Here is a 16,984-nt window from a genome sequence, read left to right on the forward strand (position 1 = left end):
GTAGGAAATCGTATTTACTCGAGTAACGACTGGCTGTGAGTTGTTTAGCACCAGGTCAGCTTATGATCGAAGGTATTCTAGCTATGGCAGTCCGGTTTTTATTTATATAAGATCACAATGTATTCTTCCTTGTCTAAATTATCCAATGTACCGTATTTACTGGTTAAGTCGTACTGTTTTATAGTGAAAACAAAACAAAAAAACTAGGGCGCAAATATACACGAGGTAACGCTAAAACTATGAAGTGGGGGGGAATTTTGTACTGAGACGTAATACTGAATTAAAGGTGTGACTTAATCACGAATAAATATGGTTGTTTTTTTTTTGTTTACTTCGTCGGAGTGTGATTTTAGGGAAATTTGGTTACTATTTCTAGCAGATCGGTCGTCCACGTAAAGAGGCTCTTATGCTGGCTCTCGGTCGATGTGGTGAGCTGAGAACGGTTGACGATGTCTGCTCGTTTGTTCTGGATTCACTTCACACAGAAAATCATAAAATAAACATTGTCTTTCATTGCTTCTCTGTTCGTTCATAGAAATAAACCTAACAAGATCATGGGATTGATTGTTTATGTGTCCAGTGTGAAATATAAATGGCTTTGGGGCTTGCAGGGTTGGGGAACCTTATATTGTTAGGAGTTCGCGTTTTGTGTTCTATACATTGATTAATTAGACCATTGATTAGTAGATCTGCGTGTATTAACATGGACGGTGCGCGCGCGCACATATATATGTATATATAGTCGTAAAACCAATATAACCACCTGGCTCACTAACGAGGGAGCTAACCCTACTGTTGAATGAATAAGAAGTAATATGTTGGGCAAAACAGTCCTAGATACATAATTGATGAGATAGTCATGACTGGAACGCCTCTGATTATAGAGCTGCTCAGACAAGGTTGACCTGGAGCTAAATAGCATTATCACCAACTATCTTTCCGGTTATCGATTTTTTTTCTTCCCTTTTTACATTTGTTTGTATTTGTTCCCTTATCCATCTCCATAGTCTTAATCATTCTTATAAATAATCATTGCAACATTTGACTTAGTGTAATCCTGTGTTCATGGAGTTAACACATATGTATTTTGATATCCATTTTACATTCGTACCTTTCATAGTAGCCTTGTTTTTGGTCAACGACTATTCAGAAAAAAGTGCCAAATGAAAGCTAAATGTGAGTTATTACCTGGTGCTGAATAACAAACAAATATTTAGTCAATTATTACAAATATTTACTAACAGCTGATATTGTTTATGATTTCTACTAAGCAAAGTCTAAAATACACTTTGGCAAATCTTAAATATTTTGATTTTCACATGTAATAATAATAATTTTTAACAAGCATTAAACCTCATCCTGGATACACTTCGTAGACTGGATTAACGTTTGCTTCATGATTTTTTTTCATGAAAGCACAGGGCCTGGAATATTGTGGAGAAGCAGTCACCACCATTGTCATTGTTTTAACATCCACTTTACCACTTTTGCATAAGTTTGAATATGTTGAGATTGATTTTCTGTGGCCGGATGCCTTCCTGTCATTAACCCTCAGCTGTTTCGTGGTCAGACAGGTTTTCACAGAACATTGGAAACAAAGGACATCGCTTACCTTGCTGCAACATTTGTCTGCAACCATCAGGCAATGTCCAGGCCAGAGGGGTCAGTAATAGACCCACATACGACAGGCTTTGGCATTCAGATTACTCAGTGGAATTAATGCTTATTTACTCGTGTTGTTTTAATTAACCATTCATTATCTTGCAGCTTCAAGATTTTGATGTGATTGTTTATTTTTCAAACAACATTGTAGGATAGGTGTGAGAGGCTGAATCTGACCAGTTTGAACATAAATCAGAATGTTTGGGCTGGATAAAGCCTGCTTAAATGCTAAAGGCTTAAAGCAAATAGATGTAACTAAAAACTACAAAATATTTTTTTTTTCTCCACCTGGAAAGTTTGAATGGCTTAGTCTGCCGTTCAAGGGTTACTGAATAGATACAAATATCAAAAGAAAACACTTTTATCTCTGAAGAAGAGATCAAAAGTTTTTTAAAAAATGTATTGATTCAGTGACTTTTTGTATATTTTTACTTAGAATTGTTTACTAAATTTCTTTTTCTTCTTCTATCTACAGAAGATTTGGAGCTGACCACTTTTCCTGGAATGCTCAGTAAGTATAATGCCATTTTTGTAAGGGACTGGGAGAGAGTGCATCTCTTTATAATATTGGGTTGGCAACTAAGTTCCCACCGTTTTATTAAATTAAAATTTTTTAAAAGGTTTGATAAAAAATAACAACTAATTAATCAACAATGTATTCACCCTTGTTGTTTACAACTTCTTCCCAACATTCAACAAGATTTTCAATACCTCATGTGATGATGATGATGGGCTTCTGTGTGTTTCCCTCTACTAAATCAGCCCACATTTTGATTGGCTCCAAGCTGTAGCAGAAGCCACTGGGGCCATGGTGCCATACAGTGGGACTGAACCTGAAACCATGTGGTTGTGATTCGAACATCTTAACTGTACAGCCAGCCATGCAATATATTTTTTTTCATACTTTGTTTTCTTGCATGTGCAAGCAGGTACAGGTGTGGCTAGAATTGCTTCCCAACCACGTGGTTCTGGGTTCAGTCCCACTGTGTGACACCTTGGGCAAGTGTCTTCAACTATACCCTCTGGCTGACCAAAGCCTTGTGAGCAGATTTAGTAGATGGAAACTGAAAGAAGCCTGTCGTGTATATGTATATATATATATATATGTGTGTGTCTGTTTGCCCTCCCCCCACCATTTGACAACTGGCATTGTGTTTATACCATTGTAACTTAGCGGTTTGGCAAAAAAGACCAATAGAATAAATGCTAAGCTTAAAATCTAAGTCCCAGGCTTGATTTGTGTGACTAAAAAAAATCCCTTGAAGGTGACTGAAACGAGTAAAAGATGAGAATGTGTCTTTGTGTGTGTAATATACGTAGATGTAGAACGAGGAAATGAGTGCTCAACATTGGAGGATGTTTAATTTCTTCATTTGTGAATTAAAGCCACCATGAAACCAATGGTAGCCTTAATTCACAAATAAAGAAAATATAAAACCAATTCTAAATGTGGCCATCTTAAATGCTATTTCTTCCAGATATCCTTTAGAAAGAAAAGGAGAAACAGGTGACTTATCTGCTGGTAGCAACACAACTCCAAATATGATTGGACTACAGCAGCAGCAACCACAGCAGCAGCCGCCACCACCATCGCAGCAGCAGCAGCAACAACAACAGCAGCAGCAACAACCACCTAAAGCCAGAAAGGTAACCAGTGCTTAGTTTCTTAATTTCAGTTCTAGTCTTGGAACCATGTTAGTCACTTCACCAAAGTGTCTGTGAAGAGGTATTCATTCATTCATTCAAATTTCATTAAACAAAAGTTGTAGAGGAAGAATATAGCTACAAAATTTTTTTTTTTTAAACCCCATAAAATGCTATGATTAAAATATCTTTTGTGTGAATTGAAATAACATTGGAAAGAAACAAATGAATTTATTTGATAACCCAATGTGTTAATTGGCGATACACGTTTGCAAGCATGAAAACAATGATGGAGGTTAAAGAGTGCATTTTGCACCAAAAGGCTAGTATGGGAATTTCTCTCCTGGTAACTACCACAGTAAAGTTTATTCTAAGGACATCCATATTTAAGTGGGGATAAGTATTACATCCCCATATTAATACTGCTTCCGTCACTAATATATATTTCTCCATCTGGGCCTTTTGCCGAAATGGACACCCTATCTTTCTCTCATTACATTCTACCTCCACTCCCTCTTCCATTACTCACAATTACTCTGTAAAGTGGTTGGTGTTAGAAAAGGCATCTGATGGTAGAAATTATACCAGGCTTAAAATGTACGAGAGAAGTGATCTCCTAACCTGTTTAAGCAGATAACATCAAATAAATTGTGGCTCAGACTGTGATGATGCATCCAACCCATGCCAGCGAAGAAAAGCTGATGTAAAAATGAGTGATAATGAAGAATGTATAGACCAGGTTACTCATAAGGACTGAAGACATCTGGTTTGAGCATAAGACCAAAGAGGAGATTTTGGGGATACACTCCACTCATTTCTAGGATAATCATTCAATACAGAATAATGTTTGTTGGTTGCTGTTATTGTGCTGAACCCCTGACTGTATCAGAGGTTATAATTTAGAGACTTCCATCTCTTGATAGGGGACAAAGATCACTTACCTACATAAATGTTATTGGCAGACACCTGCTACATGAAATTGAGGAGCAGAGACAGGTGTCTTGACATAGAAGAGGTACATAGGGGTATCAAGGATGGTGGAGATGAGGTGTCAGGGTGGATACACACACACAGAAATTCTTTTCTCCTCATTTCTATAAAAACCACCATTTTCTTCAGCATCCTTTTTTCCCTTTCTTGTAATTTGTCCTCATAATACCCTCCTCCTCCATTGCCCTTGTGGCAAATAGAAAATAACTGCCATTCTTTTTATTTGTTAATTGAAATTTTTTTTCTTCCAGACTTTTTATGATGAGGAGGATGAACCTAGTTTTTATATGCCCCCAATTTTTAGACCTGACAAAGAGGTAAGATTTCTTCTGAACATTTAAATAGTTTTTAAAATGGCATTCATTTAACAACCAACATAGTTGTAAAAAAAAATCTTTATTTAAAAAGCCTTTTGTTAGGAAAGCAATGCAATGAATTTACTTAATAACATTTATTAAAGCTGTTTTCGTAACCAAGAGGGAAATTTTGGGGGAGAGGACTAGTGGATTGCATTGGCCCCCAGTGTTTTGCTGGTTCTTAATTTATTGATCCTGAAAGCATTTTGCCCAGCGTGCTAACAATTCTGCCAGCTCATCACCTTAATAATTATAATAATGATAATAGTAGTTTTGGTACTTGCTGTGTTGATTTAGAATTTAAGTTTCATTTCTCTTTACAACAGGTTTTGACATCACAATCCCCATCACAGTTATCTACATTAACAAGTCACTTTTATAACCAGAGTAAGTGGTTTTATAATAGTTTATTATTGATTCTCTTAGTGTTATTGTTGTTTAGTCTTAGGTTAGTCCTGATTGAGTAGATCTGTGATCAAAGGCTTCCAGCCATGACCATCTGGTCTGTTTTGTTGAGACATTATTCTCTGATTAAAGTTTTCTCTACAGATTGTCTATAGAAATTAGAGCCAGCAATGTAAGCATTGCAATCAAAGATAGAAACATCAGTGTTGGCTTGAATTTCTATGGAAAACCATAATTGAATAGCATTGTTAACACAGGTGGGGCCGCAGGGTTGACTTACAAGCCTTTAATGTGCTCGGTAGTATATTATGGTTGCATAATGAAATACGGTGTCCTTACAAGCAATTAATATTATTCCCGGAGTTCTTTTCTCAGCCATTTGCATGTGATTTGAGGGGTATTTCGGCTGCTATTGTCAGCAGTTTAAGTGACCTCTTAGTCCAGACATTTTCGAATTTTTTTTTTTTTTTGAGTAATGGGTCACATAGGATTTGTTATCATGAGGTGGACCATCATCATCATCGTTTAACACCCACCTTCCATGCAGGCGTGGGTTGGACGGTTTGACCAGAGCTGGCTTGGTAGAAGGCTGCACCAGGCTTCAGTGTCTTTTTTGGCATGGTTTTTATGGCTGGATGCCCTTCTGAACACCAACCACCGAGCAGAGTGTATTGAGTGCTTTTTACATGGCACCAGCACAGGCGAGGTCAGTTTTGGCATGGTTTTTACAGCTGGATGCCCTTCCTAATGCCAACCACTTCACAGTGTTTGACTGTGCCATTCAGAAAGTCCCAGAAGCTGTAGTTTGCCCCTGACTGACTTAGAAGCTCCTTCATTGGCTTGTTGTCATATTCTGATTTAGTAAAGTTTGTGTGTTGTAGGATGTGAGGACTCTGAAGTTTCATCTGTAAAAACACAGCTTTTAACCAAATTTGATGGTATGTAAGACACTTTTTTCCCCTCGAAAAATTCACCCCAGGTCCTCTATGTGAAGCTTGGTCTATGTTATATGCTTCAATGTATTAAAAACGTTTTCACCTGCTGAAATTGAGGATGCATTTAATCTTTCCATGTGTGTTTTATACCATGAGATATGGTGTATATATATATATATATACATATACACAATGTATATAAGACACCTTTGCTATATGTAGCAGAGATTGAACTCTCCACTTTTATGTGCGTCATTGTCTGCAAACACCTTTATTATCCACAAGGCCAACGAGACAGCAACATATATAAATACACTTATAATATTTGATAAATGATATTTTCTAAAGTAAAAATATATTTCAAAAAATTAAATAATATTTAAACCAGCACTGGTTTTGGTGCCACATAAAAAGCACTCAGTACATTGTGTAAAGTGACTGGTGTTATGAAGGGCATCCAGCCATAGAAACCATGACAAAACAGACATTGGAACCTGGTGCCAACCCATGCTAGAATGGAAGATGGACATGGAATGATGATGATGATCTTATAGTATGATGGACAAATGAGGTTTCAATTGATCAGCTTCAACATTTAGTACTAATATATACAGTTACAGTCATGGCTGTGTGGTTAAAAAGGTTGCTTTGTAACCATGTGGTTTTGGGTTCAGTCCTACTGTGCTACACCTTCAGTAGTGAAGTGTCATGGGCTGACCCTGTGACACAGTTTGGTCCAGCTGTTTTGTTGCTGATGATTTGATATGACTGACTATTTTTTAAAAACCTTGTGCATTGTTAGAAGCTTTCCTTATTTCTCATTTTATTCATTTTTCTTGTGTAAAGTATAAATATTGGTAATACAGTGTCTTTATTATATTATGTTTTTTTTCCCTTCCCGCCAGTGAAATATACGAACACGATGCCCTTGTCAAACCCTAATACAGACTGGATGTCACAAAATGGATGGCCTGGTTTGTAAAAAGAACTTTTTTTTTTATTCTAGTCTGTTTTATTGTTGTTTATTAGCTCACATGTAATCCTATCCGTTGTCAGCCATTCAACTGTGACTCGGGTCATGTACCAGTTAATGATAGGTTACACAAGACAGTAGAAAATCTGCTTTGACTCTGCTTCACCCATACAGCATAGAAAAGTACATTAAAATGATTGTGTTTAATGAAATTTAATTTTTTTTCAAATCTTTAAATAAAATAGAAAAGAACAATAGATAACTTTCTTGTTCATGCAGATGAATTAGATATTATAGAATTATAATTGCTGACTTAATTTCTTTGTTTTTAGATCTCAACAGTTCACAGATGCCTCCTCGAAGTCTAGGTGGCTCACAGTTTCCACGCACTAATCAGGGTCATGTTACACCAACAAATATAAACCCGAACTTTTCTTTAGGTCTACCACCATTGACGCAAGCGTCCCCAAGCAGGTAAAATTTATTGGCTTTTCTCCTTGTCATATACACATTTTATTATTTACTGTTACTTTAACATCAAGGTCCCTTGCTTTCCACCACCGTCATTGAAACCTCAAAGCTACGAGATAATACAGGATTAATTCAAAACAATGTGAATAAATAATCATTACATTTGACAGAGGAATCTGAATGCTAAAGGGTTAAAGGATTAACAGTGGGAGAGGGTGTGTTTGATAAATGAAAGATAAGCTTGGGGGTGGGGATCATTTCTAATGGGGTTAAGTAGTCTTTATCTCAGTTCCCACCCTTTTTAGGTCTTATGCAACTTTTCTCTTCTAAAAACATCCCTCTTTTTCAGGAGCTTAATTTCAAGTATTGGTCATCGGAACCTTCTTGGGCAAACACAAAGCAACCAATCAATAACGGGTTTACAGAAGCGGTCATCCATATCTTCTGCTCTTGGAAAGTAAGTGCCATTATCATCATCATCATAATTGTTATTTTAGTGTTCACCTTTTATGATTGCATGGGTCAAACTGAATTTGTTCAAAATGGATATTTTATTGCCAACTCACACCTGTTTCTAAGCAAGGTTACATATCTCCATGACTAAAGTACATTTTCACAGAAGATTGGAAATGATAGATGCTTGCATGATGGTGACACTCACCTGCAACTATCATTCAATATTGCAACAAGGAGAGAGCTACTGGGCTGCTTCCAGTTTTGCTGCTGACCAAATCCACTCACTAGGAATTGGTTGACCAGGGGTATAGTAGAACGTACTTGCCCTACATACTACACAGTAGGACTGAACCCCAAACCAGGTGGTTGGGGAACAAACTTCTTATCATGCAGCTACACCTGTACGTTTATTGAACCAAGAATATTTTTTGAAGGTTTATTAGCATTTTAGCTAAATTGAAATTGATATATATGTATATAATGTAGCATCCAGCCCACACTGTAAAGTGGTTGGCATTTGGAAGGGCTAAAACAGAGACCTCACCTGTGCTGGTGCCATGTAAAAAGCACTCAGTCCACTCTGCAGGGGGGTTGGTGTTAGGAAGAGCATCCAGCTGTAGAAACACTGCCAAAACAGTAAAGCCTGGTGCAATCTTCTACCCTGGTAGCTCCCGTCCAACCCATGCCAGCATGGAAAACATATGTTAAATGATATATATATACACACACACACATATACATGTACCAGCATATAATGTATATAAAACCTGTTCGTTACTATATTTTGAGATGATTGTTAATTTGTATTATTTTTTGTCTGAAAGCAGTTCAAATTACTGGTCATTTCAGGTGGTTTAACACTATATCGTGGAAAGATTTGAGACATGTTGGTAATGAAAGGGTTAATATTTAAACATTTCATATTTAGCAACTTTTCTTTTACTTAATTAATCTTTGTATTATCTCTAGCTCCAGCAATCCTATTACGAGTATATCTGGATCTTTTGGGTTATCACAAGCTAGAGGTAAATATCATCTGTGTTTGAATATCTTTGCACACAACATAGCTTTACAGTTATTCCTTTCTACTTCACCTTGAAAAAAAAATCTCTCTCACATCTGCCATACAATACAAACATGTAAAACTTCAATTCTGTAAACATTTATTTCAGAAAATAAAATAAGAAGGAAGCTACTTGTTCTACCTTCTAACATGATATAATCAGGGACCTCATTTTCACCCTAAATGCATCAGAATATCATAGTCATCTTTAAGTATCTGCAATTATAATAATGGAAGTTCTAGACCAGTGGTTCCCAAGCTTTTTGTACTCATGGTGCACCTTACAAGAAGCCAAAATATTTTGGCGCACTTAGTACATAAATTCTAAAACTTATTCAAAAGGGTTTTCAATATTGGGACGTATTTGAGAAAGACAAACCCCCATTTCTTCTTCGATGCAACAGAGACTTTAGCTTTTATCTTTTGGAGTTGATGAAATAAGGCTCTGAAAGTACCTGTGGTGTACTGGGGTCAGTATCATCAACCACCCCTCCTCTCAAAATTGCCGGCCTTGTGCTAAAATTATTCATTAACACTTTTATAACGAAGTTAAAGGTGCTGAAGGACTGGATTCTTACTTTGCTGAATCCATTGTGTTATAGGTTAATAAATTACTCTAATTATCTCAGTTTTTCTACATATTCAATTAGTCAAGAAGGTAGTGGTTGACTTTTAGAAGACCTTCAGTTATAAATCAAATTTTTCTAGTTTACAAAATTTTCATAAATCAAAAAGTTGTAAGATTTGAACTTATGATCCTGTGATTATTAGCTAAACCAGTTATTCTCAACATTTTCAATAATAATGGTTTCAAATTTTGGCACAAGGCTAACAAGTTCAGTTGGGTGGGGTTGTTGATTAAATCAACCCCAGTGTTCAACTGGTATTCAATTTATTGATCCTGAAAGGATGAAAGGCAAAGTTGACCTCGGTGGAATTTGAACTCAGAGCGTAAAACTGGATGAAATGTTGTGAAGCATGTTGCCCAGCTCAATATAAAATATTTTGGTGCACGTCTTTTGGTTCACCCTGTATCTATAGAAGGAAGACTGTCAAGAGTCCTTGGAGGGGTGCTTGAGGGCCATATGTGGCCCTGGGAGCTGTGGTTGAGAACTGCTAGGCTTAAACACTGTCACTCAATCATCATGTCCCGTACTGAGTTGGTCCCTAAACTGAACTTCTGTTTCTTTCAGCTGGAGAAAATTCACAACCCAGCTTGGATTTATCTGAATTTCCTACTCTCGGAAATCGGGCAGTTCCATCAAATCCTGTTCCATCTGCCAGGAGTTATGGTAAGCTGGCATGTTAGTTATCAATTTCTTAATTTATTTTTAACACTTACTTTTCATTGCTCCTCCATCATCAATCACCTGTCTCTGCTGCCACCATCAACCAGCCATCAGTTCCAAAAATCTTAAATTCCATCATATCCCTCATACAGTGAGTAAATGCGAGTAGCAGTTACTGCACCCCCATCACATGCTTTTGCTGCAAAAAACAATGAGAATTGTGATTGATAGTTCAGTGTTTGTTTGTAATTATTTGCTGTTTTAGAAGTTTGGAAATTTCTTTTGTGTTTGTTTTCATTTTGTCTGCCAGTTGTTTTAACCCTGTCATCCTGTGTGTCTGCTAAAGTGGGAATTAATGAAACCATTGATTCCCACTGTAGCAGAATCTGTTGGATTCATTACTGTTTAGCTGTATTTTGCAACTATTAATTTTCTTTTGCTTGGGAGCCAGTGGACGTTAGTGATAGGTGGCCCACATAAAGTTGAAATTTCTCTGTTTTGACGGATTTTTCAGTTTATTTTCTCAATGATCTGGAGCATCTTTTTGAAAAATATTTTTCTTCTTTTGGAAAATGGTCCCCCCCCTCTTCCCCTCTTTAGACCGATTTTGATCGATTTTGTGGGCGCTATGCATTTAAAAGGTCTTGGAGAAGCCTTTTTGATTGAAAAAAGAAAAAAAAGTAAATATTTTCAGATAAAAAGGTGTGATTAAAGGGAGATTTGGCTGTTGTTTCTAGCATATCCCATGACCACCTTGTTTCTTTCTCACTCCGACAAGTATTGATGTTTCTCAATATTTTTTCCCCATTAATAGCATAAACTCGTGTTATTAAAAAATTTTTTGAAAATTTGATTTTTATCAACCCTAGAAACAACAGCCAAATCTCCCTTAAATCGCACACTTTTGCATCTGAAAAATTTTTTTTTTTTTTTTTTTTCACCAAAAAGGCTTCTATAGTTTTTTAGCACATAGTGCCCACGAAATTGGTTTGGCATAGGGAAGGTGGGGAGGAGTTTTATACAAAGAACATTAAAAGTTTTTTTAAAAGATGCTCTAGATCACAGGTCCTGTGAAACAAAATCTGAAAAATTCCTGTCAAAATGGAGAAATTCCAACTTAAGTGGGCCACCTAGGTCTGAGTGGGTTAAGAAGTGTGAAGTTTTGTTCTTGGAATGGGTTTCATACAGTTTTCATTTCACTTACAAGGCATTGGTTGGTCAAGTCAAGGTTACAGTAACAGACACTTGTCCAAGGTGTTGCACAACCTGGTTAAACCTGAAACCATGTGGTTTTGAAGTGGACTTCTTGACCATATAGTCATGCCTGCATCTTGTTCTGCTGTAGAGAAGAAAATCTTTTTCATCAATGCACAATATATATGTACTGCAACACACAGTTTGTTATCTGCTGACCTTTTGCTAAAATTTGAAGCCATTTAGTAGATGTTGTTGCTTATTTTGTAGTCTTGCATGGCCATCTGTTTGATGTATTAAAGTAATTTCTGCTTTTCTCTATTTCTGATTTGATGTTCTTACTAAAGTAGTAAATAGCAATCTGACATATGTCACATCACATTTTCTTTTATAGTTTTTACTGTATTTTGACTCTTACCATGTTACGTTTAGTGTTCTCATATTTAAAAATATACACATTTCCTTCAATTAGGATTGAACTCGAGTATCATTGTAATTTAACATTTGTTTTCCATGCTGGCCTGGGTTGGAGGGTTTGACTGTAGCCCCAATTGTTTGTTTTGGTATGTTTTCTATCACTAGATGCTCTTCCTAATGCCAACCACTTTACAGCGTGTACTGGTTGCTTTCATGGGGTGCCTTTGTATGTTGCACCAGCACTGGTGCCTATAATGTGACGCCAGCTTGGATGCTTTTTACATGGCACACTCCACAGATCCAGTCGTTTTCACCAAATCTCTTCTCTTAAATGTTTCAAAACATCACAGCAGAACCCTTTATGATCTCATCCCTGAGGGATGAGCCCTCAATTCACAATGCCACATTTCTAAGAGTGATGCTTGTGACAGGCCTTCTAGGGACAGTCTTCTGCTTTTGAAGCCCCTGTGCCACTCAAAACATTATGTATCCTCAGCATAGCCATTGTCTAATAACAGCTTCGGCTGTGTATGTGTAGCTCCCTTAAACTTGTGTTGAATAAGGGCCAGTGGTTTTAATAACCATTGATAAGTTTGTTACCATAAATTTCTCTCGGGCCTTCTGTATTTGTGTGTGAGCATTTGTCTGAAGAAATGTGAAACAATTGACTTTTTTTTCTCTCTCATTCAGTTGGAATGGTAAACAAACCTGTTCAAGAACAAACACCAGAGTTCCAAATTCAACAAGAAGATTTTCCAGCATTACCTGGCTCTCAGAGTATGTTTAACCTTTTTTGTTTCTTATATCTTTCTTCCTTCCCTCACCCCTGCTCTCTCTCTCTCTCTCTCTCATTCTGCTCATTGTCTTTTAATGTCTTCCTCATTTCTTCTTCCCCCTTCACCTCTCTCTGTTTGCTTCCCCCTCTCCCTTTCTACTTATCTCTGTTATTTTCTTTTTGTCCTGTTTTTTTTTCTTTCATTTATACTTCTCTACCTCTGATTGCTTTCAACATTTTAAGTTTAGAACTTGAGTATGTCTCTATATGTGTCCAGGAAATATGCTGTTAGAAATTTCACCTTAGATAAAGCATATTATATCAACATTTAAAAAAAATATATATATAAAGTCTTTATTTAGTGTCAAACATTTAACAAACATGATGGTCATTTAGAATGTAGTATATATATATATCAATAAATAAATTCAATAAGTAAATTACAACCACTCCTGAATACATAACTAAACAGCGACAACAAAAGTCATACAAAAATTATAATCCCTACTGTCTTCGACTGTGTGTGTATGAATGTTTTCTATTGGATATTTTAATTATTGATCCTGTAGATCAAACCTAATTATCTCCTGTCTGTTTTCCTTTTGCCTTCCCTCATTTCTGTTAGATCCACCTGTGTCAACGACAAATGATTTTTCACGAAAAACTGTGAGTATACATGGTTTTATTTTAATTATTTGAAGTGTCTCCTGTTGTTTACTTACTTTTGCAGGATGGTGTTAAGAGGAGGGTGTATAGTTACTTCCCAACCTTACTCTTCTATTTGTGGGGGCAGGACTTGAAACTAACTCTCAATTGTCTTGTGTTATGATTGAAACTTTCACTGTGAGATGTAGAAATTGCAGACATGTTCAACCCATTCTGACATGGAAAAATGTAGAGAATATATGAATGATGATTAAGACAGTGTATTTTGACATGTATGGTAACAAAGGGGTTAATGTAATTCTAGATGCTATGTTTGAGTAAAAGATGGGATGGACATGGCTGGAATGTCTGAGTAAAGGGTTCATGTAACTAGTAGCTGTAAAGGTAATTAGCTGAAGTATCCTTTTGTAAAGTTGGAGACCATTATATGAACCTTCCCCCTCCCCCTTGCCCTCCTGTAAAATTCTGTTGTTAATGAACCGTATAATGACTGTTTGTTATCTTGCTGTCTCTGTTAGCCAACCAGTTCAGTATCGGGAACATACGAGCAAGCTGTTAGTAAAGATGGTAATAAGTTCCAGGTTGAAAAAACATCCTGTACTAAACCTAACCGCGGTATACAAACACACCATGATGGTAAGTTCATTCCTTCCTTCCTTTGTGTGTGAGAGAGTTTGAACTCCCAAAGCCTTTTGTTTAAGGCAGTGGTTCTCAACCCTTTTTTTTTTACCTTTGGACTCCTTTAATCCCTAATTTACTCAAGTGGATCCTCATAGCAATTCACTGTTTAAAAAAAATCCTATTATAATTATATTTTGATAATTAAATGTTATTAGGAAGTGTATCAATGCAAATTAAAATATTTTGGTGAATTGTAAAAGTATGACCAACTTATTGGACATAATTTTTAACAACAAAGGGTCATGTGGACCCCTGGTTGAGAACCACTGGTTTGAAGCTTTTGTTCTGTGTTCAAATACTGCTGAAATTGTCTTTATATTGTATCCATCCTAGGTCTTTATGCTTAAGATAGTTTTCTTATTGATCCTGTAGATCAAACCTATTTATCTCCTGTTTGTTTTCTTTTTCTCTTCCCTAATTTTTGCTAGCTCCACCTGTATCGATGATAATGATATTTAAAAAAAAATTTTATCCACCCATATTTAGAAGCTGTACTTTAACAGTATTCTATAATGCATCCTTTTTTCTTTTCTCCCCTCCTCCTTTTTTTTTTTCTTTTTTTTGCTGTCTTTCAGGTACTGTGTCAAATATCCCCTCTGGAATGGTCACCGATCAGTTTGGAATTGTTGGGCTTCTGACATTCATCAGAGCTGCTGAAAATGATCCTAATCTAGTTGCTTTAGCTCCCGGAATAGATCTCACTACTCTAGGCCTTAATATGAATTCTCCTGAGTAAGTATTCCCTGCTTTTCTTACCACTACCCTTAACCATTGCTGCTGCAAGTGTTGTTGTTGTTGTTGTTGTTGTTGTTGGTCATTTTTCCAGTGGAATTATTTCCATCACTTTTACCTTATCATTAACTGTTTTATATGTGCACCTCCTCTCTGCATAGTCATTTCCTATATGTTGCTCCCCCGTCTCCCTCATTTTTCCATCTCTCTCTCTCTCCCCCACCATTAGATATCATTTCATAGCTTAGTTACATAAAAACAAACAGACACACGCACATACACTTATATTGCTGGCTATTCTTGAAGCACAACCTACCTGTAATCACAGGTAGGTTGTTTTGTACACAGCAGAGATAATAACAACCGGACAGTGGATGGGAGATAGTGATTGTTGCTTAGTCGCAGCTCAGCTCTATGATGACAGGTGTTTTTGTCCTAACCAGGCATCATTATATCGGTATATCTAGGACTACATTATTCAGTGTGTTCTTTCTCTTTCCAAGATGGAGGGAGGTTTAGTTGCTGTTTCTAGTAGGTTGAGTGATCACATGGAGGCTCTTTTGTTGAATGGTTTGTAATTAATGGTGGAATGAAGCAGTAGTAAATAAGTGACTTGGTTTGAAGAAGAAATGAAAGTATAGTTTGTGGAGGGTTGATAGTGGTAAGAAGTTTGCCTTCCAACCACATGGTTCTGGGTTCAGTCCCACTGTGCGGCACCTTGGGCAAGTGTCTTCTACAGTAGCCTTGGGCTGACCAAAGTCTTGAGTAGATTTGGTAGACGGAGACTGAAAGAAACCTGTGTGTGTTTATGTGTCTATTTTTGTCCCCCATCACTACTTGACAACCTATGTTGATGTGTTTACATCCCTATAACTTAGCAGTTTGGCAAAATATAGAATAAGTATGAAACTTTTAAAAAAACAAAAAAACATAAATACTGGGGTTGATTTCGCCCAGCATGGCTGCAGTCTAAAAAACAAAAGATATGTTTGGGTTTTACATGGCTTGGAGAGCAACAGAGAACAGAATAGTTTTGAGCTGCAGTTTTATTCTGAGAGGTATGAGATAGTTTGTTTAACTTCACTTGAACTCTCCAAAATGGACGTGATGAGAAGTTTCAACATAAACGAATAAGAATCATGAAATGGTACTGAGGAAAACCTCTGTTTGGGGACTTCAACTGTAACACACCAACAGCAATTACATCGGAGACTGTGAGAACAGCAGATAAGTACTTGTTGATAAATATAACTTCAGTAGTAGTTGTACAAAGGGCTGCACGCATTCTAGCTGTGCTACTGTGTGCAGTAACTCGTCAGATGTACTACACCTAATTTGAAAGCTTAAGTCTTGTTACATGCAATGTCACTGATCTTGAGGTCAACATGTCTATAGTCTCTTCAACCACAGTGAGACACACAAGCAATATGAAAACCCATCAGATTGATGGCAGTCATGATCCGAGGACCCTAGCCTTACCACGCAGTATCCCTTTGATTCTGCCTAAAGATTGCATTCATCTTTGACCTTTCACTCCTACCATACAATGTCCTCAAAATAAACAATAACATCATTGAAGTCTCAAAGTTATGAGATAATGGATGTTTAATTCGAAACCATGTGAATAAAAGGCATTACATTTGACAGAGTAAAGGGTTAAGGTGTTTGCGGAATACTCAGCCAGTGATTTCATGATACAATATGTAGGTAGTTCAGTTGGTCGATCTATTTGGAATTCTTGTTTTGAAAATGTGCCCCTGGCCAACCAAAGGGTTGTGAGTGGATTCAGGTGATGGAGACTGAAAGAAATCTTTGTGTGTGTGTGCGCCCTTGTCTAGACATCACAAGATGACTGTAAATGACCATCCTTGTCATTCATATAAGCTAGTTACCTTGCTTGGAAACGGATGGTGGTTGGTAAGCAGAAGGGCATCTGAGCATAGGAAATCTGCTTCAACACATTCCCCCTGATCTATGCAAGCATGGAAAAGTGGACATTAAAACGATGATGATGAGTGTAGATGACATAAGGATACGACACAATTGCTGGCGACCCACAAGATCAAGGTTTGATGATAGCAGGGGTGACTTGGTTGACTTAACCCATACAGAACTGAAGTAAAGAGAATATCAAGTATAATACTCATTATTCGTACACATTTGATGTAGTCGTGGCCGATGCCAGTGTCATGTAACAGGCATGTAAGAAGTACCCTGTGAACTTTGGGCCTCATGTAGGTGATAAGTGGCTGTGACCTTTGGCGATATATTGTGC

General features: G+C 37.0%; 1 protein-coding gene across 9 annotated transcripts in view; it reads left to right on the forward strand.

The window, feature by feature from the left end:
• The window catches only part of LOC106870520 (CCR4-NOT transcription complex subunit 2), a 43,253-nt gene that overhangs the window by 16,751 nt on the left and 9,518 nt on the right, over positions 1-16,984 (forward strand). For 7 of the 9 annotated variants that reach the window (XM_052977111.1, XM_014916639.2, XM_014916636.2 and 4 more), the window contains exons 2-15: positions 2,138-2,173; positions 3,141-3,309; positions 4,548-4,613; positions 4,979-5,039; positions 5,939-5,995; positions 6,898-6,966; positions 7,298-7,439; positions 7,786-7,893; positions 8,862-8,917; positions 10,149-10,259; positions 12,546-12,632; positions 13,256-13,296; positions 13,815-13,932; positions 14,553-14,709. In XM_052977111.1, coding sequence (XP_052833071.1) covers positions 3,205-3,309; positions 4,548-4,613; positions 4,979-5,039; positions 5,939-5,995; positions 6,898-6,966; positions 7,298-7,439; positions 7,786-7,893; positions 8,862-8,917; positions 10,149-10,259; positions 12,546-12,632; positions 13,256-13,296; positions 13,815-13,932; positions 14,553-14,709 — 1,178 coding nt within the window. In that variant the 5' untranslated portion in view covers positions 2,138-2,173; positions 3,141-3,204. The remainder of the gene's footprint in view (positions 1-2,137; positions 2,174-3,140; positions 3,310-4,547; positions 4,614-4,978; positions 5,040-5,938; positions 5,996-6,897; positions 6,967-7,297; positions 7,440-7,785; positions 7,894-8,861; positions 8,918-10,148; positions 10,260-12,545; positions 12,633-13,255; positions 13,297-13,814; positions 13,933-14,552; positions 14,710-16,984) is intronic. The other 2 variants (XM_014916638.2, XM_014916640.2) reach the window with 2 other exon arrangements.

Source organism: Octopus bimaculoides, chromosome 27 (genome assembly GCF_001194135.2).
Source record: "Octopus bimaculoides isolate UCB-OBI-ISO-001 chromosome 27, ASM119413v2, whole genome shotgun sequence".
Taxonomy (NCBI): Eukaryota; Metazoa; Mollusca; class Cephalopoda; order Octopoda; family Octopodidae; genus Octopus; species Octopus bimaculoides.